Below are 23666 nucleotides of genomic sequence, written 5' to 3' on the forward strand. Positions count from 1 at the left end.
GATGGCTGCATTCCACTCAGGAGAGGCCCTGGTATTGTTCATGCTGACTCACTGAAATAGCTTCCTGGGACACTTGATGGAACTGAGCCATCGTTAGGGTTATCAATTCCAGCTGTGCTTTTCCTACTATGACAAGTCAAAAAATGTCTGCCGTGAAAAAAAGGTCCATAAGGTAGCCTGTTTTGTACAAGCCATCCATTAAATGGAATAATTGACCGTTATTTATCAGGAAATCCTGAATAACATTAGTTAGCGTAAGAGATTTCTATTGAGTCCTAGATATCTTTAAGGTTGTCTGGACTATTAGAGGGTTTATATATTATTATAACAAGAATATAACAGGGAAGCGTAGGCTATTATTCTTTTATTTGTAGACTGCACATTTGATTGTATAGAGTATGCTTCGGTGCTGCTGATTACATTACAAACTAATGCTGTATGTTCAATTTAATTGCCTGTATATGCATAATTATGTAAGTCATCAATCATATGAAAAAAAATTTTTCCCCCTGTGGACCTCAGGGAGAGTAGCTTGTCCCACTTGTTACAGCAAATGTGGATCCGCTAAAGATAAACAAACTTCCTAATTTTCCATGTTAACTGGTTAGAGGTCTCCATTAACATTTTTTTAACACATCTCTCTGCAGCTCGGTCTAGTAACTCTTAACTCCAGTTGAGCCATTTCATTTGTTACTGGAACTACTCGGGACTTCTTAACCATAGGACTTCTTCAGTGTGCGGCCCTGAAATGACATAATGTATAAGCAGATGTCCGTTTTTCTTACTGCTTTGCATCTCCCAGTCACTACCTCACACACACACACAAACACACACATTTTCTTTTTTGACTGCTTTACTCTTGGCAGCAACACAGAGGTGAGAGAATAAGCATTGCCATTTATTTTCCTGTTAACTCCCTGCACATGTGGGATCTGCAACCGTTTGCTCAGCTTAAACCTCTCGCTGCCCCTTGCAGAGGAGAAATTAAACTCGGGTATCTAATAATAAGGATTAGTCAGCAGCTGCACCCACGCAAGACTTTGAGCATATCAGTTTAAAGTATACAAATATAGGATTGTTGTTAAAGATTTGCAGGGCAAACAACTGATCTTCACCATATTGCCATCCTATGCTATATATTAGTTTTTATTTTTTGGATTTCTTAAGAAGTTCTTTGTCCCTTCTTGTGTTAAGGAATTTACAATCTTCAGCTTTTATTTGCTTTTAAGCAGAGCACTATCGACTAGAGCAGCATCTGTACACGTCGTGAATGAAGAATAATGCGGATGTGACATTTCAGAGAATGCCACCACCATGTTCAGCCCTGCCGTATCACCCCCCCCCCCCATCATCAGTATCTGTGTGCTTTTAGAAACACCCAACCCAGTTTGCCTTGAGCTGACAGGGCAAATGGCTCATTAGAGTGCACACCCCTCTTCTTGTAACCCTCCCGGACTCTCTGCTTCAACACGCCACGCTTGATTTAAATGTTCTTCCCTTTGCTGAATGTGCTGCGATGTATGAGCTGCAGTTGAAATGCGTGACTGATTTAATAAGGAGTGTTTTTGTTTTTTCTTTCCTCTCTCTTTTTCTCAGAGGAGGGGGCTGCTGCAGCAGCAGCTCCCTTCTCACCCGAGCCTAGAGATGGCCCTGCAAAGTGGTTTCGATGCTTGCTGCATGGGGGCCACTTTCTGCTGAGCACGGAGTTACACATGGCTCCACATCAAGAGGAATTAAATCAACACTGCCGTTCTCCGCATGTCAGACTGCAGCAAGGGCAGCTTAGCTGGATTGAATTAAGCACGCTGTAATAACTTAAAGGCTCATTTGAATTCAAGACAGCGAAATCAAATCACAGACTGCCCTCATCCCCTCGCGCCGCCACACACACACACACACACACACACACACACACACACCCACACACACACACACACACACACACAAATAATGTGCAAAAACCAAAACATGCACCAACATTCACTTTAACTCTATTGCTGAGGCACAGTCCCCTTAAACATTTAAGAGTGAAGCAAGGACTGTGTGTGTGTGTGTGTGTGTGTGTGTCCTGGAGGTAATGTCTGAGCAAAATGCTACAGTCAGGGTGGTTTTAAGTCCTTGGAATATTCTAATAATTAGTGGAGAATGTTTCTTTTAAAAAAAAAAAAGGGGAGGGAATGGGGAAGTCCTTCAGGCCTTTGTCTCGTCTCTGGGATATGGCTATTACAGGGTTATCGTCCTCCGAGAAGTATGTGAGAACACAAGTAAGGCCAAAACCATGACTGCATATTGACACGATGGATTCCGTCTGTGACACCAGGGGCACAGAGACCGAACTAAATGAATAATTCATGCGATTAATTATCTCAAGATATTACAGAACGGCGATGAACTCAATATACGGAAATCCAATAAGCGGCAGACGTCAACAGATGCTGCCTCTGTACAAACAAGATTTGCGAGGGTGCTGCGAGCTAAAACGCTCCAGAAAAAAAAAAAATAAATACAAAAAAAATGATGACTTGCACACTACCACCATTTATTTTTGTTGTCCTTTTAATCACATAACGGTAACAGGAGAGTGGGATAAGCCAGACAATGACATGCACAAAATATATCAAAACTCTCTGGGGAGACAGACAACTCAACTGCTGCCTCCTCTCTTTCACACAGCGATAGATAAGAGTAGGGGTGAGTGGTGGGCTGAGAGGGAGAGAAACCGAAAAAGTTTGAAGGTTAGAGGTAGAGCCCCTCCGGCGTGCCCTCCTGCTTCTTGTACAGGACGTTCTCCTTGGACTTCTTGAAGTCTTCGTTGGTGACTTTCATACGGCGCTCCCGCAGAGCCATGAGGCCTGCTTCTGTGCAGATGGCCTGGGAGGACACAGGACAGAGGAGAAAAAGGGGAAAGGACATGAACACAAAGGGTCGAGCTTGATTTCAGCTTTACTATTTATTTATTTTTTCTGTAAAAAAAGGGAGGCATACACTCACTGTTTCCACCACAGTAAGAATGATTGCGGAAGCTCAGTCGAACACGGTGGGGGAGCAGCAGTAACAATGCTCCGCTGTGTCTGGTCATTAAGTGGACTTATGTGTCAACTTAACTTTCCTGCTTAACAGGGTTTACTAGTAACTCATGCAACAACAACACGACAAAACTACTAAAATACAGAAATAGCTGCTTTGGAGTTCTAACAGAAACTACGATTCATTTCTTTGACAATGTATAAACACTATTATTTAACTAAAGCTGGCTGTAGGTGGTTTTTATTCTACTTGTATTCCACTAGGGCTGCACAATTAATCGAATTTTAATCACGATCACGATTTTGGCTTCCCACGATCAAATTTGCGTGATCGAGCGATATTTAAAATGCGTCATTCCTTTGATAGAACAGTTTTTGCAAAGCCAATCTAGCGCTCCATAAACCACTGTCTGATCACATGTCTCCATGAGCCAATCAGAGTTGTTCCCTGCACCGCGCAGCTTAGTTTCTAGATGTAGACAGTCACAGAGTAACGTGAGGAAAACTCCACAACAGGTAGCAGTCGGTCATCATAAGCCGGTCATGATGTTTACCAGTTTACCAGTAAATGCAACGTTTTGTCCCGTCTGTGTAGTTTTTCAGACAACAGCAGTGACCAGTGCTAGTTTGTGTCTTTTAGCTCATAGCTTTAGCAGCAGACTGTTGGACGTCCCGCTGTTGGAATCCTACAGTGAAATACAGACACACTACACTGTTTAGCAGTCAGCATTTTAGCCGTGTTTAATCCAGTTACTACTGTGGCTAACGTTAGCTGCTGTGTAACGTGTTACTAGTGTTTACTAGCGTGACATTCAGCGATGTTTATGTTGCCTCTAACGTGGGTTTCGGAGCATCAGAGCGCAACGCAGACATGTAAGTGGCAGTGTAATGAGCCACAGAAATCCGCGTAGCTATTTCGTCTGGTAGATACCAGGCATACCAGGCACCACATGCGCCGTTAACGTGAACAGAAAATTGCGTTGCCTGTATCTTTCACGGCAAACATGCATGTGTGGAAAGCGGTCGCACAACAGCTGAAATGGCATACTCCTTCACAGTATCCTTCAATAAAGGAGGAATGTAGCACAATATGGATGTATTAGTAGGAATTTAGCACAATATGGATGTAAAAGCAGTTATAATTATATAATTATGTGACAATAAAATTTGTTTTGGCTAAAATCAACAAATAATCGTGATAATTAATCGGGATCTCAATATTGATCAAAATAATCGTGATTATCATTTTGGCCATAATCGTGCAGCCCTATATTCCACTATGACAACCTGTCACCTTTGAAATTAAAAGAGACATCATTCAAAAGGTAGCACAGTTCAGACTACAGGATGAGCCTCGGCCACCTTTCAGGCCCACAAAAGGGACAAGGAGTTATCGCACTCAAACGTACACGTTGGTTCATACTAGGTTTTTCAACACCGACAGAATGAGATATCAGAGCAGCTGGTGAATTATTTTCTGCTCAATACCAACTATTGCAAATGACTGACGTCATTTACGTGATAATGTTGATAAATCTACACAAAACCTATCTATATTCAAGTATCATGCAGACAGCTGGAAAGCCACTCTTGAATGTAATTCTGTCAGATTCCCACATGAGGGCAGCAGAGTTGAGTCAGTGAGAAGTAAAGAGTTCAACGTACAGTAACTTTGGGATCAGATCTTTTTAAATGGAGAACGTAATACAATGAAACGAGTGCTGATACTACAATCATTTTGAAAAACGGCCCTTGAACCACCCCGGAGCAAATGAAGGAAACAAAAAACAGAATACATCTTCGATGACAGGATGCACTTCGATTGGACAAAACCCCAACCATGCTGCTTATTCCACTCTTTTGTGGAGACAGTGTACTCTCACATCTGTAAGAGTAAAAAAGAAAAGAAAAAAACAAAGAAAAAATGCCTCCCCCGAAACCATTAGCCCTAGCCTAGTGCATGTAAGTGTGGGCTATTGTTGGCAAATGCCATGCTCTATTGGCCTAGCCTTTATCTGTAAGATCTGAAGAGCGATGTGGCAGGTCAAAAAGTCAAACTGCTAAGTAGATTTTGGACCCAGCTACTAGGGCTGCACAATTAATTGCAATTCTATCGATATTGCAATATGAACTAGTGCAAGATCAAAATCGCGGGGCGGGAGGGGGGCGCAATTATTTGTTAAAGGCAAAATGTGTGTCAAACCATTCTAAAATAAAGTATTGTGGTGCTGCAGAGACGTCCCGGGCCTACAAATCGTATCCTTCAGACAAAAAAAAAAATCTTTGTTTGGTACAGATCCTCGCAAAAAAAAGAAATAAATAAAAATAATAAAAATAATGGATACAAAAATGATCATTCCCTCCAATATCGTGAATCATATCGCAATCACAATATCAGTCAAAATAATCACAATTTGATATTTTCCTCATATGGTGCAGCCGTACCAGCTACTGAGATCAGAGGGAAACCCAGTCTGCAGCTGTAAGTGGACTGTGGTCGCTGCTTACCTTAATGTCTGCTCCTGATAGGTCGTCCTTAGCCAGGATGAGGTCATCGAGGGTGACATCATCTGCTACGGTCATGCGGCTGGTGTGGATCTGGAAGATCCTCCTTTTGGTCTTCTCATCCGGCAGGGGAAACTCAATCTTGCGGTCGATTCTCCCTGAGGAGGAGGAGGAGGAGGAGGAGAGAAGAAGAAAACTACAACGTCATAAACTGCTTGCAACCTGCTGAAAAGAGCGTCTTACAGTTTTGCCAATTTAAAATGTTTTTCTGCCCACACCCAAACCCCAAGCTTTTACAGTTGTTTACAGTAAAGCATTTTAAAGCACATCTGATCAACTGACCATACTGCAACAGTCTCAGTGCAAGCCTAAAACCAATTAATAATAACTGCTAATAGGTCAAATGAATAATTCATCTTTGAAATTAGCAAAAACATGTTTTCAGTCAAGAGGAAACATGAATTACTCTTCTGAGTCTTTAAGAAATAACAATGAGAAAGCATTTTGAGGAAGTACATTCATTTGCAGTGGTGACCACCTTTAACACGGATAAACGTTTTAACCCTTGTGTTGACTTCAGGTCAAACTGACCCGTTTTCAATTTTTGTTTTATATCAGAAAATATGGGACATAGAAATAAGCGCTGAAAATGTGTAGAAGAAAAATGTAACAATTTAAAACGTTGGAAAAAGCAAAAACAAACTGAAAAAAAGGGGTCAAAAACGTCAGGAAAAAAATCTAAATCTATCTAACATAATTTCTACTGCCTGCCATGACTCAGCAGAATACAACCATTTCCCAAAATGTCTATCAGTCCTTCCAGAAAAGAGTTTTTTTGTGATTGTTGGGGGCAAAAATCCATGATTATGCAGCACTTGTTCTTAAAAAATGCAATGGAATATGCGGGATATTTATGCAATTTTATGCAAGGAAATTGCAGGAACTTGCAAAAACTGCGGTTTGATGAAAAAGAGAAAAAAAAAAAAAAAAAAAAAATCACTTCATAACGTTCCCATGGCAACACGGGAAAATGGCTGCTCTTGTGTGAAGTAAACGCAACATTTTTCAACTTTCTGCTAAGATATATGGGACTTTTTTGCAATGAAAATGCGGGGATTATGGAATCATGCAAGCCCCGCATATTTTGCGCGGAAATCGGCAATTTATGCGGCGAAAGAGCGACGTATTTGAAAAATTGCGGCCCCTGCATAAATATGCAGACTTTGGCTGATTATGCATTGAATTATGCGATTGCATAATCGCGTTCTTCTGGAGGGACTGGTCTGTAAGACCGACAGGATGGGACTGACCAGGTCTGATGAGGGCTGGATCCAGGGTTTCTATCCGGTTGGTGGCCATGATAACTTTGACGTCTCCCCGGGAGTCGAAGCCATCCAGCTGATTGAGCAGCTCCAGCATGGTCCTCTGGATTTCCCTCTCGCCGCCAGAGTTAGAGTCATACCTACACAACACAGAGGAAATACACACTTATGTTAAAAGGTGCTCATATTATGCTCATAACGTGTGTTACAAAGTGACGCACGTTTGTCTCTGAAGTAAAGGCTGGACAACAGCAGAGCTGTTACGAGCAGTTGGTGAACAGTGTTTTCTGTTGGAGATGGTAAGTCCCTTTGGGGTGGACTTAGCGCTTTTCACTTTGTAAACCTATAACGTGCACACAAAAGATATATAACACAATAAAAGAAAGGGAAAAAGCCATAAAGCATAAATATGAGCACTTTAAGAATTTATAGAATCCACTACATGGCGCTTCAGACTCCAGGACTTCAGACTTGTTTATCCTACAGTCTTGTTAGCACAAACCCATTTAACGGGGTTTAGAGAGTAGCCTAGCTCATTCATTATTCACGCGAGTCAACCTCCGACCAGGCTCATTCATTTAAGACAGTCAATATCCTACCTAACAATATTACTGTCTTTTTTTTTACATTTGGTTGACATTTTGCTATGAAAATCAGACAAAAAGTTTTTGATTTTGTATTCTCTACACTAGTCCTGTCCTGGTGCCTCTCTGGAAAGGAGGAAGAAAGCTACAGCTACTGCATTATATCATGGCCACCTGACAAACAAACTTGCAAAGTGTGATGTGCATACTGAAATTTGATGAATATAATAAACTTGGTATACTCTAGTTCAGGGGTCAGGTAACCCCACATGAGTAGCCCTCAGGACTGTTCTAAAAATTAAAATTGAATATTGATTATTATAAGTTTCCCACCTTGTTAAGTCATTGTTGATAATTATTGTGAGAAATCATTAACATGATCAGTGTCTTCACATAGACGAGTATCATTAATCATTAATAATCATATATAACTATCATTAATCATCATATATAACTATTAATAATCATATATAACTATCATTAATCATTACTAATCATATATAACTAAAGGCAAACTGAGTACATTTGTTATTTCAGAAGAGTGTATCAAACTGGTAGCCCTTCATATGACTCAATACCCATGAAGTAGCTCTCAATTTCAAAAAGGTTGGTGACCCCTGCTCTAGTTTAATACGCTTACATCATTTTCAAAATCTCCCAAACAGATGATGAGGAAAAAAAGTTAATCTGAACTGTTAATGTGCTGTTAATTATTGAATAAAAAATAAAACCGTAATATATAGGTGTAGCCAGTTATCGCACTTACTAATCCAACACCTTGTCATCCACTTGTGACTCTCCAACACCAAAGGTGATACATCATCACTGCTCTTATGCTCTCCGTCTCTCACCTTCTCTGTCTGAAATAGTCTGAAGCAGACATCCGCGTACCTCTTAGTGCCGATGGCATCAATCTCATCGATGAAGACGATGGAGGGCGCGTACTCCTCTGCCACCCTGAAGAGCTCCCGGACCAGCTTGGGCCCGTCTCCCAGGTACTTCTGGATCAGCTCCGAGCCCACAACGCGTAGGAAGGTGGCTGACGTCTGATTGGCTACGGCCTTGGCCAGCAGTGTCTTGCCTGGTAAACGCATAAAATAAATCATACATTCACTCTTTGCCACATTTTTAAGTATTCATTTAGCATGAGAATACAATAACTACATCACTGTAGCACCATTACATAGGTGGTGGTGGGGGGGGGGGTGTAGAACAGCAACACCAAGACTGGATTTTTGAGATACTTAAATTGATATATGATGTTTCCATTTTGGAGATGTTTTCCATTTAAAAAAAAAATAAAATAAAAAAAAAAAAAAAAGCGTGTGAACAGAATGCCACTTCAAGTCACTTTAGAGAAAGAGCTGCAGCCATTTCATTTGCAAATGCGTGGGCAGTTCCCGGTGACATTTTCTGTCAGATATCTCATTTAATTGTCCTTTTTTTTTTTCTCCATTCGGTGTAGATGTTTGTTCTTAGGATATACACTTTATGTATTTTTCACTGCCGGAAATCTGTTATTTGAGTTCTAAAGGGTTTGTAGGAGCCCTAAATGTCACACACCTCCCGGATGCACCTAGAAACTGCCACGCATATTATTGTGTAGTTAATTAGTCTCCTTCGGTCACCATCCAGATGCAACATAACATTCACATCAATACGAGATTAATACCACCGCTGAAAGAAATGAATATATGCACTTTCTGCAATACTGACTAGGTTTTATATGCAATTGTTGTCTTTTTAACTATTTTTTATTGAGATATAATAACACTATTCTCTATCCAATTTGAATAAACATACAAAAATCTAAATTATCTGGGCATTGTGTGGCATTAATAGATAGTGATAATAAAGATAATAAAGATGGAAGGTACTTTTTGTATTATTGCCTGGTCAAAACCTTTAAAAAAAATAATAAAAAAAAAATAGGTCAGTGTATCTATTGTGTTATTTCATAAACTAGGTTCATAAAAAGGTGATAAGGTTCCCAACAATGCAGGGTGCCACCAGTAGCACTGAATAAGACTAACTAAGATTTTTATGGCTCTTTTAAAACGATTACAGACATGCATTATAGGGTTCTTACTATTGTCCCCATATTCTGGCAATACACGTTATCTTTGTGCATATGATCCTCAAAAAGACAGTAAAAAAAGAAATATGACGACTGACACAAAGATTATTCTTCCCCTTGCATTTGTGCAGGAATTAAACGTTATGTCTGCGCTATTCTATATGTAACCGTGATGTGTAGTTCTTCATAAACAAAAGTAAACTATTAAAGAGATTGTATTGAAATTCACAGCCAAGCTAAAGCAAAGTGCACTTCCCTTAACCCTTATTAAAAGGTGCGCTATGAGTTCCTGCATGACGTCACTTCTGTTGACGTTCCAAGTAAAAACCAAACAAACAGAGCAAGCTAGCCCCCCCCGCCCCTGGAATGTGTTTTGTTGTATTTTGGTGCACAGCCTGTGCCCCTAGTGTTTAACGTTTACCACCCCTGTGTTGTTTCCCGAGACCGGCCACTTATTTATTTATATATTTTTTTATATATATTCAGGGGGCAGGCAGCTGGCGGATCAAGGAGAGATGCCTACAATTTGAGACAAAAATGAAATTGCGCTGAAACCATGCAGGAACTCATAGTGCACCTTTAATAACCCTATAACCCTTCTCCAGTGAATAACAGATTTGATTTGTAAATTTGGAAAAATATGACTTTTTCAAATGCTGTACCCTGTGACAAAGGACCCGTGGTCTATTTCTTTTCACAATTGCTGAAGTTTATTTATTTTTTTTTTTTTTTTTTAAATCATTCCACCTGTGTTCCACTGGCTGTAGAAGACTTAGTGGCAGCACTGAGCGGCTGCAGGAGGTCAGTGACAGTTTCTCACCTTCCCTGCTGTGGTGCCCTTTAACAAAAAGGTCCCTAATGACCAAATTGAACTTGCCAGTGATGTCAATCTGGGCTAAATACACCTTTATTGTGGATTTCACTTGAAAACCGGACTGAACTGGAAACCTAAGGTTAGGCTATGCATGTACATACGTGTATACCGTATATATGATTCTCTTTATCAGTGTATCATAAAGAGTGATGGTTATTATAATCATTTTCTATGAGCAAGAGATAATTTTGCGTGCATTTTAAGTGGACTGTAAGAAGTAAGGTACCATGTTCAGCCTTCATGAAATAACTGAAAAAAACTATTACAATTCTGCCATATTTTTCATTTCATTCATTTCCCTATCACTTAGTGGAAGTGGATACAAAAAAAACAATGTCAAATCTTTAGAACTGCAAAGATTAATCGATTAGTTTTTCTTTTTTTAAGAAGAAAAAAAAGAAGGTGAAATTCTCTTTTTTCAGCTCCTTCAATGTGAATATTTTCTGGTTTCTTTACTGCACTATGAACGTAACCATTTCTTTGAGTTGTGCAAAACATGACATTTGCAGACGTCCTCTTGGGCTTTGGAAAACACTAATCAACATTGTTCACCATGTGACTGTTTTTCTTGGGTTTCTAGAGTTTTAGAGCCACTGTTGGTAACATGGAAGCACTCACCTGTGCCAGGCGCTCCATATAAGATGACACCTTTGGGAGGCTTTATTCCCATCTCCTCATAATACTCTGGATGCGTGAGAGGCAGCTCCACCGACTCCTATTAAAACCAACAGAAAACGGAAGTGTTTTATACATAAACAATTCAACCTTCAATCTGCTTAAGTTAGTCGCTCAGTTGCAAGTGAGTGACTTTAAAGCAATACTATGTAACTTTTGCTGAACAGTGGCCTACTCAGGGCCCAGGCCCATTTTGACATTGCAGTGCATTATATACTGCACCTTGATTTCCTGGATCTGATTGTCCAGTCCTCCGATGTCAGCGTAGGTTTCTTGTGGGGCCTTCTCCACCTTCATCACCGTCACCAGGGGATCAGTGTCATCCATCAGCACGCCAATCACTGCATGAACCTACAAGTGACACACAAACACAGGACAACTTGTGACTTATGAATGCGTTTTCAAAAAAAGGTAACCCAAATTAAGGATTCTCCGTGGATATTACCTTGTGGTTGAGCAGGACAGAGCAGCCTGGCTCAAGCAGATCCTTATCCACAAAGGACAGTATGCTGACGTAGTGCTCTGATCCCACTGAGGTGGAAACGATGGCGTGGTTGTCATCGATGATTTCTTCCAGAGTGCCCACGGACATAGGGGTCCCCCGCAGGTCGTCCACCTTTGACCTCTCCTCCTGTAAAAAAAAATAAGATCAGGAATATTGTAACAGAAAAATAGTAGGAGAGGTGAAGATTTTGTCAGTTCTGTAGTATGACCAAAGTTCAATCAATTGTATTGTACTACTAAAAAAGGAAAGAGGATTATTGTACCTACATTTTACCCAAATATACTACACAAAAGCTAGTGAGGTACATGTGTAACAAGAACTGACCTCCTGTTTCTCTTCCAGAGGCTTCATCTGCTCCTGGTTTCTGATGAACTCCTCCTCCATCAACAGGTAGTCTTTGATCCGCTCCTGCTTCAGCAGCTTTAGACGGCATTGAGTGTGAGGGGTCACTGAAAGACACACACAGCGGTAAGCATAAAGTGTACATTGAAAAAATAAAAATAAATAAACACCAATTTGGTCGAACCACAAACACTTTGTTTCACAGACCTTCTTAATCTTGAACGCTGTCAATATCCTGCTTCCACCCCCTTATCAGTTACAGCAGTGTTGCTTTGTGTTCTCTTTTTATTCAATAATGCCAAATAAGGTGTTTTAATTGTGTTACAATCTCTCTACCAGGGATGTCCGGGATAAGTCCCAAACAGCATCCCCAGTCAAAATAATGCTAGGCGGTAGCCGTGAGAATGGAACACTTCTCATGAAAAACAACTCTCTGCCTTTTCAGTTCCTTACCTAATGGTAGTTTACTGGCAGCATCTGGTCCCTTGGTCTTCTTCTTTCTCTTGCCAACTCTGGTGGGAATTGGAGGCTCATACTTCTTTTTCTTATCCTTCAATCGGGACAAAGTGGGATGAAACGTGTCAGAAAAGGTAATAGCGAGAAACACATATCAACTACAGTGTTTAAATACTTGTTTGTTTGTTACCTAGGCACAGAATGCCCTACGAGATATTTGCCTACATGTAGTAGATAAGCTGTTTTTACTTTTCGTTTTTGAATAAAGCCTGTGGTAGACCAGTGTTTAACGAACAGCATGTTCAGCTGGCTGGTCAGACAGTGAGAAAAATAGAGCTGAGGCAAAACAAAATATTTTTGAATAATTTAGATTCTAACTGAATGAATAAATAAATATAAAGGCGATCGCCTTACCGTTTATTACATATGATATTGCAGCCGTAATTGTCATTTAAAACCATCCTAAATATAATATGTCACATATACATATTTGTCATCAAATGTCACATATACAATTTGTTTGCAAATGTAATTTTGGCTTTAATTTTAAAATTGAGTGCCAATAATAAACGAGTTAGTTTAGTCCAGAGGCAACACAAAAGAATTGTACTTGGCTAGCGTTACCAAAACAACAAGTTGTGGCACTACCGTTAGCTAGCAGAAGCTGTGTCATTCTCACCTTGTCATCCTTCTTGCCTCCCCCCGGACCGTGGCCTCCACTCTGGCTTTGACCCTAAAATAAAATCAGACATGTGTTAATAAAGCGGAGAAGAAAACCATCTACCAGTGCATTCTGACCTTTACATTTCTTCCTAAACAGCTCATTAGCAGTAGCTAGTAACGTTAGTTAAGTTCGCTTAACGTGACGTCGCCGTTATGTTAAGGTAGCTAACTGCTAGAATATCTAGCTTGTACTAACTGGGACGAACTTTAACAGCGTCAGCCACGATAAAACACAACAAACTCGATCAAAATAAGTAAAAAGGTACCTCTACAATATGAATGACTAGCTAGCTATGCTAATAAGCGCTAGGATAACGACTGCTGCCAACCCATAGATATGCTGCCAACCGAGGAAAAAGCTAAGGCAGCTAACGTTAGCCTTTGGCTAGTAGGCTCTTAACTACTTTTAATTCTGTTGTTACTTCACAAATAAGACATAACGCCGCCTGTAACTACAAAGCAGCAGGAATTTCAACGTGTCAAGCACTATGAGGAATGTTGTATTGGCAAATAATACCATTTAGTAAAATAAATATACGAGCCAGAGAAAATTGCTTGCTCACTTACCATTGTTACTTGTCGCTTTCCAGTGACGTCAGAGGGTACGGCAAGTCTAAGGGACAGAAAACTTAGAGGAAAATAAACAGGCCTGATAGTCTTATTACCATAGTCTTATTACATGCCTGGAACTGTCCACACAGTGGGGAGCTATCTGAAAAACATGCTTGCTATAAAATAATGCACAGTTACGGTTTAATTAGTACATTTAAACAATATTGTTTTGAAGCAGCGTGTTTTGATGCAAACATTGATTTGAAGTAGTTTGGCCTTTTCTCTTGTTTTATTTTGAGCATAGATTATACTTTAAGATGAACAGCAGAGAGATAAGAAAGAATAATGGAACAATCTTTACAAAGCAGCAAAGGAAAAAAAGAAATAGAGGGAGGTAGGGTAGGTGAAGGGGGTTGGGATGTGGGAGGAGTACCTGTTGATTGCAAATTTTAGCTAAATTGAAATAATATGTTATTCTAGTCTATCTTTGGGGTAAATCTTGTTCTATTTTTTGTGCGATCTCTGATTGTAAAGGTTAATTGTGTCATTTTCAAAATGTTTTTTATTGTTGTAATCGCTACCTGTAAGTGCGTTTTTTATTTTTAACGTGGTCTCTCATGTCCTGTTAGAGTTTTACAGAGATCCAGGGTTGAGGGGGTGGGTATTTGGCAGTAATTTCAGAACCTTGACGTCATTTTTCAAAACTCTAGACACAAAACTCAAAACCAATGATGTAAATACACATTTTTAACACTTGTTTCAATTGCTTGGATACAATACACATAAACCTAACAAAGATCACCTGTTCAATATGACACAACTTAACATCAAAGTACTACTATTTCAAAAGGCAATTCACACATTACATTTCAGATGATTGTCTATTCATTTCATTACAATCATCTAACTATCAATTGATACAACTGCTCAAAATGAGAATAACTGTTGCATTACTCTTAATGCATAGTTGTATGGAAACAGACAAACAATATACCATGTTTAGATCATGAAAGTTTCAAGATAATGAGATTCATTGTCACCAATTAGCGTGGAGCATGAACCAATTAGACTACATTATCTATGGATGTAATATTTCATCATCATTCTTTACTGTAATGTATTACTGTTTATCAGACACTATTTCTATGGTCCCATGTACCACCTTTGAGACTATTACTGCACTGTATGCATGCAGGCCCTTGGAATTGCTTGTCCAATTCTGCCAACTCGTTACTGATGATATATACTTTATATATATACTGTATATATACATATACATATATACTCATACCACATTGTTCGCCTTGCCCGAAGGTTTTTTCCAAGATGTTTGGCTAATCGCTATGTAGATGAGAACCTGTGGCCAAATCCACAAGACAGAGTTGATGAAGATGTAGAAGTACAGTAATCACTTCTTTGTTTTGCTTTTTACAGTACAAGCAAGTTGAGGAACACTGCATGTTTTACAGTACTGTCTTTTCTTTTCTATTTTGTAGCTAATTATTTTGCTTTGATTCAAATATACCTATGTTGTGATCGTACCGTATTGTTTTTCATCAATACGTTTCAGGTTTTGATCAACAGTTAGTATTCTCTCTACTACTGCAGTACTTTTACAGGGATGTATTTACAACTAGTACCATAATGAAACATGTATCGCCTATTTTGTACTACAATATTTAATGATTGTACAAACAATGACACAGTGAAACTATGGGTAGCTTGTGTGTGGGTGATCTAAATTAACGTTTCAATGGTATTTCACAATCAATTAGTTTTTTGAATGTTACAAGTGATGACCGTTTTGAGTTTTGTGTCTAGAGTTTTGAAAGATGACGTCAAGGTTCTGAAATTAGTAGCAAAGTGATTATAAAAAACTGCATTGTTGATAGCCAATTTAATTTTGGTGGATTTGGCTGTTTGCCATGTCCTTGTCACCTGCTTACTAATGGCCGTCAGACACAATAAAGAGATGCATGTCAGCCCGAAATTAAATTAATAAGTTAATACCCCAAAAATGTTCTAGTTTCAGAGGTTCTTTTAAGTCAAAAATATATTTCTCAACCTCTTTGGGTATCAGTATTAGACATGTAAAGTGTGTGTGTGTGTGTGTGTGTGTGTGTGTGTGTGTGTGTGTGTGTGTGTGTGTGTGTGTGTGTGTGTGTGTGTGTGTGTGTGTGCGTGTGCGTGTATGTGTGTGTGTGTGTGTGTATGTGTTTAGCTTAGTTTAGTTTAGTTTATTAGTTTATAATGTCGTGGACAGTCCCCTTTAATGAACTATACAGTAAAAGGAGCAGCTTTAGCCTCAACGGCTAATTTCCAGCTGTAGTCCCCGGCCAGCTGACAATAGAAGTGATTAACAATGATACAATGATTAACATATTAAAATCAGTTACATTACATCTATAATAACAGCAGGTCTAAACAAAAAGGGTTAAAACATACAAAAAAAGTGGCACACAAACAGACAAGCACAGATAATGGCAATGGCATTAAGCAGTCCATGCAGTTAATACAATATGAAGTAGACAAAATAAAAGAGAAGAGTCTCAAAAGGCCACATTGAAAGCGCATACAAGACATAACAGAGGCAGGCAGCAGAGATGGAGCAACAGCAACAATCACTACGTCACATCAAACACACATCAAATCTGACAGATTAATGTGTACAGTAATAATTATCAGACTGCCATGTTTTAAGGTATTTTCTGAAGGTGGAATATGTATGTATATCTTTGATTGTAGTGGGCAAGGAATTCCAATTTTGTAACGCCGTAACAGAAAATGATAATTGGCCAAATGGGCTTTTCCTGAATGGAATTAGAAGATCACCTCGTGCGGTGCTTCTGGTAATGTGACTGCTGTTGTTACGTTGGATTATGAAAGAGTTCAAAGAGTGTGTGTGTGTGTGTGTGTGTGTGTGTGTGTGTGTGTGTGTGTGTGTGTGTGTGTGTGTGTGTTTTGCTACTTACTGTATTCCCCACAACCAGCTAACGTTAGCTAGAAAGCTAAATTGAATCAGCAGTCCCTGGGCAAGCAAATCTACCAAATAATTATGGCATCAAATGTTATAATTCAGACAGGGGTACAGAGCATAAACATTACACCATAAAAACGTCTTTTTTTTTAAGTAGGAAACTCTATGTTTAGTACATATGATCTGTTATGTTTTAGCCATGATTTCAATTGTGATTGAAAATGAGAGAGAGTAGAGCATTGTCTGATAGTACTGGGTGTTGTGTTCTGTGGTGGAATTTCCAGAAACACCACATAGTGGTATGATGAGACTGAAGGAAAAGCTTACACATCAGATCATCGTAGGTCACAGGACAGGGGACGAGAGTATTCATCCAGTCTCTGAAATCCAAACCTGTTCTGTCCTGGCTTCCCTGTCTCAATCAGGGAGCCTATGTAGAAAGCTGCATGATAAGGTCTGAATGTTTCGTCTCAGGGCTGTCCAGTGGTGTAGTCTACGTGATACGCAGGTATACCCGCTAAGAAAGCGTCAGGATTTCCATATACCCACTTAAAAATGTGCAATGACATGTAACAAGATACTTTCCATTATAGTTTTGATATATTTTGAATTGTCATCTGTGTTTTCCTTCGCAATAGGCTAAATAAAGGGATTTCCACGTAAATTAGTGCATTAAAGTGTATCAGAATGCAGGTGATGAAGTCTGTGAGGCTCAGAATTTCCCTGGGGGATAACACCCAGACCCCATATGTCTATGCTGGTCCATATATTTATATAGTACAGTATCAGCGCTAAAATACATTAGACTACACCACTGGGGCTGTCTCCTTTTGGAAGTCAGTGGAAGGAGTGTAACAGGGCCTGACATAGTTTCTCATGCATCCCAGAACTACACTCAAGGTGACCATCTTTTCTTTGGCGCCATCGGTATCTTGAGATATCACCTACTTGATAGTTGGGGCTAGGGATGTAAGCATCAAGAAAAGGCACAGCACCTCAAAGAGTTGGGACGGCACTGCACAATAACACATTGTGGTTGCACTGTACTGCCTGCTTAATTGTCTCCTCAATTGAGTGCTCATTAAATGCTTCTGTGTAATTCGTCAAGGTCTCCCAAACGTTCTTCAACGTATGTGAAATGAGTTGTGCTGCTCCTGAGTTTTTCCATAACGTGTTCCAAATGTTTACAGCTGGAATGGTGAAAGCTGACCGGCCCCATTCAGCGGACCTGTGCTCTTCTACACAGTTTACATCTGGTAGATGCGCTTGTTTGCCTGATGCTTCCTGAGCATAGTGAAGCAAACTCTGTCAGTGGGAGAAGCAAGATTGTGGGTAATTTTATACATCAAGCAGGAGTTTGCGAGGTGGACAAAATTAGCAAAAGTCGAAAGGTTGTGCTTTGTAATTATATGACAGTGATGATACCGTGTAGGCTTTTTGTCCAGTATTTTCAGAGTTCTTTTGTATAAACCGTGGGCCTCAGAATGTTTTTTTCCCTGCTTGAGACCAAGTGGTAATTCAAATGACAGGTGTGGGAAAAACATAGAGTGTGTGTACAACTTAAAAGCTGTTGACAGTTGGTTCCTAATGAATTTGAAGTTGCTAAGGTTGATACTGACTGTACGGATGACCCTTTTCACCTTTCTTTTCAAGGTGTGAAGCAATGGCCTAATTATCCCAAGCTATTTAAAGACTGAGACCATTTGAAGCTTTTCACCCATAACAACCATTTCAGGCTGATAAACATCTTTCCTCCTGATTGAGAAATACATGCATGCAGCCTTGCTAATTGAGAGTATGTTACTAACCCCTTAACTAGCCAAGCAATCTAAGATTTGATCAGATCGGTTTGGAATAAAATGAGTGTCGTGTTCCATTTCTCTGAGTTATACACGTTTGGGGTTTTGCATATACACATTTCCATTTTGTTACAGTATTATTACATTACATGTCATTTAGCTGACGCTTTTATCCAAAGCGACATACAATTTCTAAGTATGTCAGAGGTCGCACACCTCTGGAGCAACTAGGGGTTACGTGTCTTGCTCAGGGACACACTGGTGGATGTATCACAGTGGGAATTGAAACCAGATCTCCCACACCAAAGGCATGTGTCATATCCACTGCGCCATCACCACCCACCACACACCACCCAGTATTTCAAACACACTGGCTCTGCCCTGTATGTTTTCTTCCATGCTGCTTTTCTTATAAAGGGTAATATCGTATTACCAATTCATATCGTAGCCATTTCTTCAAAAGTATCATTTCAGGACATCATATCTTCAAGTCTATGATTTCCAGTTTAGCTTCCACGGTTAGTGTACGTACGGACTTTATGGTCTAAACCCATTGGAATAGCACACTGTGTTGTTTAAACGAATGCCTTCCTCATTTTCTCATTTTAATGAACATCATGATCTCGTGTTGTAATGCTGAAATGGCACATTATTGCACATTGTCAAGTGAGCCATCATTGGAGCAGGTAAAAAGAAGCACACTATCAGCTGATTCCCGTATAAAAAAAAAAAAAAAAAAAGTAGGTTTATTTTTTTCCTCAGTAATACTGCACAACATCCTGAACTGGGTGCTCAACCGTGAAGAGAATGGACTAAAGCTGCACAAATATTTTTTTCTTAACAAATGCACTGTTCATATATAGCCTGTGTTTGATTAACACCACCTGGATCTCCCAACCTTGGCTTTAACAGAGAGTATGTAATTGACTTGCTTGCTGTCACACTCATGCACATGATCAGTCAATAATTATACACACAAACATTGACATAAAGCCCATCCTAATTAAGTAATTAACGTTAAGGTAATTACCTTATTGTGCAGGGCTGTCACTGTGTAGCTAATCCCTCCTGTCAGACATGTCTGCAAAAGCAATTGTTTGACAGCCACTGGACTGGATTTAACTGGTATAATATTGCATATATTACACACTATATGTGTAACACATAAACCCCTGTTTCCCCCGCAAAATACCATAGTCATAATGTGGAAAATGCATCCACTTTCATTGATTTTCAAAATTGCTCACAATAAGGTCACATATGCATCTTTAGTCAGGTACATAGAGAGTTTTCACACCTTTTGTGAACATAATGATAAAATACCCACCTATGAAGCTTATTCCTGCTGAACCATGAATGGTGGTGTAACACTGAGGCCACCTCTGCAGCACAGCAGAATAAAACCACAATGTCAAATCCCACATGACTGTTCCATTAGAGTGTGTTTCAAATTCTCTCCAAAGAGGTGGGTACGATAGCAGTGTCAGTGATTCTCTGGGAGTTTCCAGGAATCAAAAAAGAGCTTCAACAAAGAGTTTCTGTATGTCTGAGTCTCGCCTGTAGCACACACACACACACACACACACACACACACACACACACACAGACAGGAACACACAGGCGTTTGTTCAAAGCTATTATTATCTGTGTAGGCACTGCTTCTCTGACATATTCTCCAGTTCTCTATTATGCTATTTTGTGTCTTCGCTTAAGAGTGTGATTTTGTGTGTGTGTGTGTGTGTGCGTGCGTGTGTGTGTGTGTGTGTGTGTGTGTTTGTGTGTGGTGTGTGGCGTGCAGTGTGCCTGTACAAATGAATGTTGGCATTATTGCAAAGCAACATCTTTGCAGTTTGTGCATCAGATTATTCTGTCTGAGGTCGAGATTGTCTCCATAGCAAAGAGTGGAGGCTGCCAGATTTTCCTCCGCTTTATTGTTCTGTATAAGATATTGGATTTCATTGTTTAGGGATTTGTTTAGCTAGCTGGCTAACTAATCTAATGTTAGCTTAATGGGTTGTTTGAAAAAGGCTGTCCCCGGCTGACCCGGCCGTTGACATCCAGCTGTTCGACCAATCAGTGTCCCGTACTACTGGCAGCTACAGTTCAGGCGGGATTTAGGTGTGTGAGAATGTTCATTCACAACAACAATGGTGGATGATGGTGGACACATGGTTCAAAGTCCAATCCAATCACATGGTTCAAAATCCAATCAACTGCCAGGAATTGTTATGAAAGTGCCTTCCATTTTCCAAACCGTTTCCAATGATGGCTTCTCAGGTGGTTCTATGTCACACACCATCTGGCTCGTCAGGTTAGTCGAGACATTCCATGTAGTGGAAAAATGGCAAATGAAGTTAGTTTAAAGGTCCTATGACATGGTGCTCTTTGGATGCTTTTATATAGGCCTTAGTGGTCCCCTAATACTGTATCTGAAGTCTCTTTTATATAGGCCTTAGTGGTCCCCTTATACTGTATCTGAAGTCTCTTTTATATAGACCTTAGTGGTCCCCTAATACTGTATCTGAAGTCTCTTTTATATAGGCCTTAGTGGTCCCCTAATACTGTATCTGAAGTCTCTTTTATATAGACCTTAGTGGTTCCCTAATACTGTATCTGAAGTCTCTTTTATATAGACCTTAGTGGTCCCCTAATACTGTATCTGAAGTCTCTTTTATATAGACCTTAGTGGTCCCCTAATACTGTATCTGAAGTCTCTTTCCCGAAATTCAGCCTTGGTGCAGAATTACAGCCACTAGAGCCAGTCCCACAATGAGCTGTCCTTAGGATGTGCCATTTCTGTGTCTGTAGCTATTGAGGAGGAGAGGGGGGTCAAGGTGGAGGGTGGGGGTGTGGCATTGACCAACTGCCATGCTTTGCTTGTTTTCAAGCCATTATGTCTCTCTCTCATGGGCGGGCCAAATTCTCTGGGCGGGCAAAGCAGAGAAAGGGAAGGTAACCTTGCTCCTTATGACCTCATAAGGAGAAGATTCCAGATCGGCCCATCTGAGCTTTCATTTTCTCAAAGGCAGAGCAGGATACCCAGAGCTTGGTTTACATCTATCGCCATTTCTAGCCACTGGGGGACCATAGGCAGGCTGGGCTCATATTAATGTTAAAAAACCTCATAAAGTGAAATTTTCATGCCATGGGACCTTTAAAGCCCAATGCGTCTACAGACGCTGAAGGATGCCTTGAGCGTCGGTATCAGACGCTGAGGGCCATTGACCAAGATGTCGTACTTGACGAGAACGCGTTGGCTAGCAGACTGAGGCTAAAGCTGCATGCATGGCTGAAGTGTAAACTTGCTCAAATCCAATAAAGAGCAAGGCAGAGGCGCTCTAAACTCTGATAGCATCTACACAGGGGGGGAATTGCTACACAGTGGATGTTCTAGTGGTAGTAATTGCTAATGATGTGCTTTTTGGCATTGTAGATGCTACTGTAGTTAGTCAGCTGGTGAGGTTAGGCTAATGATATCAGCTTACGTTAGAGCAGATACACAGCCATTTGTTACACTCTTTTCACTTTTGCCTGTGTTTTTGGTTTTGGAAAAGCTGAAAAAAAGACACAATCCTCTAATCTGCTGTGCCTTGTTATAGAATGGAAATGATGTATGGAAACTGCTGTTTTTGGACATGGTGTAGCAAATATCTAATTACAATGTGTTTCTCATTTTAATCAAATAACATGTTTCACTCTGCAAATGTTTAACCTTTATTAATGCTGCGTTTCATCTGGAACTCGACGCCTTCTTTGTGATTGTGCTGTAAACTGAAAAAGATTTTGCAGCAGATGACTCACAGATAAAGTATTCTTACAACCATTGGGAATCATGCTAAAAAATCATGCCGAGTCTGACACTGTACAAAAGATAACACAGCACATTCTTTCTTTGCATGCATGCTAGGTTGTCATTTTATCAAGATAAAACCAAAGAAGATGGTCTCTCTGCTCTTGTTCTCTGGAAATCAAACACACCTAATCCAGATATACCAAAGCTCAGCTGGTGATGTCAGAGGTGGAGCCTGGAGGATTCTCACCATGTAATTTCCACTAAAATGCATTTACAAAGAGAATGAAGATGCCTATACATTTGTTCTTAAAGGGTAAATACAGTTTTTTTTTCAATATGGACCCTATTTTCCTATGTTTTAGTGTCTAAGTGACTGATGGGAACAACAATCTTTGACACTGGTCCAGTATTAAGCCAGATCGCTGCAGTCGGCAGCGGCGAAACAAGCTACAATGTAAGTTAATAGGACAATTGTCCAGTTTGTATTTACCTTCACAAAAGTGCTCGTTTTGCCACCGACAGGCTCAGATTAATATTCTAAGTGTCTGACAACATTATGGAAAGGATCCCTTCAGAGATGCACCTTTAAAACCTCTTTGAGACCTTTCTGTTTAACCTGAAGTCGCTAGCGCTAAACCCACCAGACTCCATTTAAAAAAGTAATACTTTTAGCGTGTATAGAGCCAACATATTTTCACATGTAAATCGGTAAACTCTGTGTTTATTTCAACCAAAACTTGAGTTGTGATGGTTGGAAAAGTGAAGGGGCAACCCAAAACGGCTTTTCGCAGTTTTAATTTGTTTCTGTTGACTTTGAAGGAAGTGTATTTTACGATGCTGAAATGACTGTGATGTTTATTTACATGGAGTCTGGTGGGTTTAGCGAATGCAATTTCGCGAATGTTTTTGTTTAAAAAAAGGATCTTACTCTTTAACAGAAAGGTCGACCTCCTTATAAATCCTTTCCTTAATGTTGTCAGACACTTAGAATATTAATCTGAGCCCGTCAGCGGCAAAACAAGCACTTTTGTGAAGGTAAATACAAGCTGGACAATTGCCCTATTAACTTACATTGTAGCTTGTTTCGCCGCTGCCAACTACAGCGATCTGGCTTAATACTGGCCCAATGTCAAAGATTGTTGTTCCCATCAGTCACTTAGACTCAAAAACATCCAGGATGAAAAAAACTGTAGTTACCCTTTAATCAAGCTTAATATATTGTCCACAAGTTGTCCTCCCACTTGGCAATCGCTCCCTGTTGTCCTTTTTTTTGTTTACTGCACTTGCGTTGAATCCAGGCTACAGGGAAAACATAAACACTGCTGAGCTAAAATCAAATAATAATCCCCGGAGCCGAACTTGTTTCCGCATTGTATATAATACCAACACCGACCACCTTCAGCAGGCCTCGGTGTTATGTCAACATCATGGGGAAATTCCCGCCGTCTTAAATGTG

At 39.9% G+C, this 23666-nt stretch overlaps 1 protein-coding gene across 1 annotated transcript; it reads right to left on the reverse strand.

Moving 5' to 3' along the window:
- Window positions 1-2518: 2518 nt before the first annotated feature.
- LOC120547092 (26S proteasome regulatory subunit 4) lies at window positions 2519-13733 on the reverse strand. The gene is made up of 11 exons (XM_039782501.1): window positions 13657-13733; window positions 13046-13099; window positions 12364-12460; window positions 11893-12017; window positions 11509-11694; window positions 11286-11414; window positions 11007-11103; window positions 8329-8518; window positions 6842-6993; window positions 5535-5689; window positions 2519-2871 (listed from the first exon to the last, which is right to left on the reverse strand). The coding sequence occupies exons 1-11, from the start codon at window positions 13657-13659 to the stop codon at window positions 2737-2739; spliced, it is 1323 nt and encodes a 440-aa protein (XP_039638435.1). The 5' UTR covers window positions 13660-13733; the 3' UTR covers window positions 2519-2736.
- Between the last annotated feature and the right edge of the window lie 9933 nt (window positions 13734-23666).

This window comes from Perca fluviatilis, chromosome 18, assembly GCF_010015445.1.
Source record: "Perca fluviatilis chromosome 18, GENO_Pfluv_1.0, whole genome shotgun sequence".
NCBI lineage: Eukaryota > Metazoa > Chordata > Actinopteri > Perciformes > Percidae > Perca > Perca fluviatilis.

Excerpts from the sequence above, each read along its gene's own strand:
- LOC120547092 (XM_039782501.1), bottom strand. Across the intron at positions 5,690-6,841 it reads TCCAGCCCTCATCAGACCTG|GGAGAATCGACCGCAAGATT; the intron begins GTCAGTCCCATC and ends CCTCCTCCTCAG. Across the intron at positions 2,872-5,534 it reads TATCAGGAGCAGACATTAAG|GCCATCTGCACAGAAGCAGG; the intron begins GTAAGCAGCGAC and ends GTGTCCTCCCAG.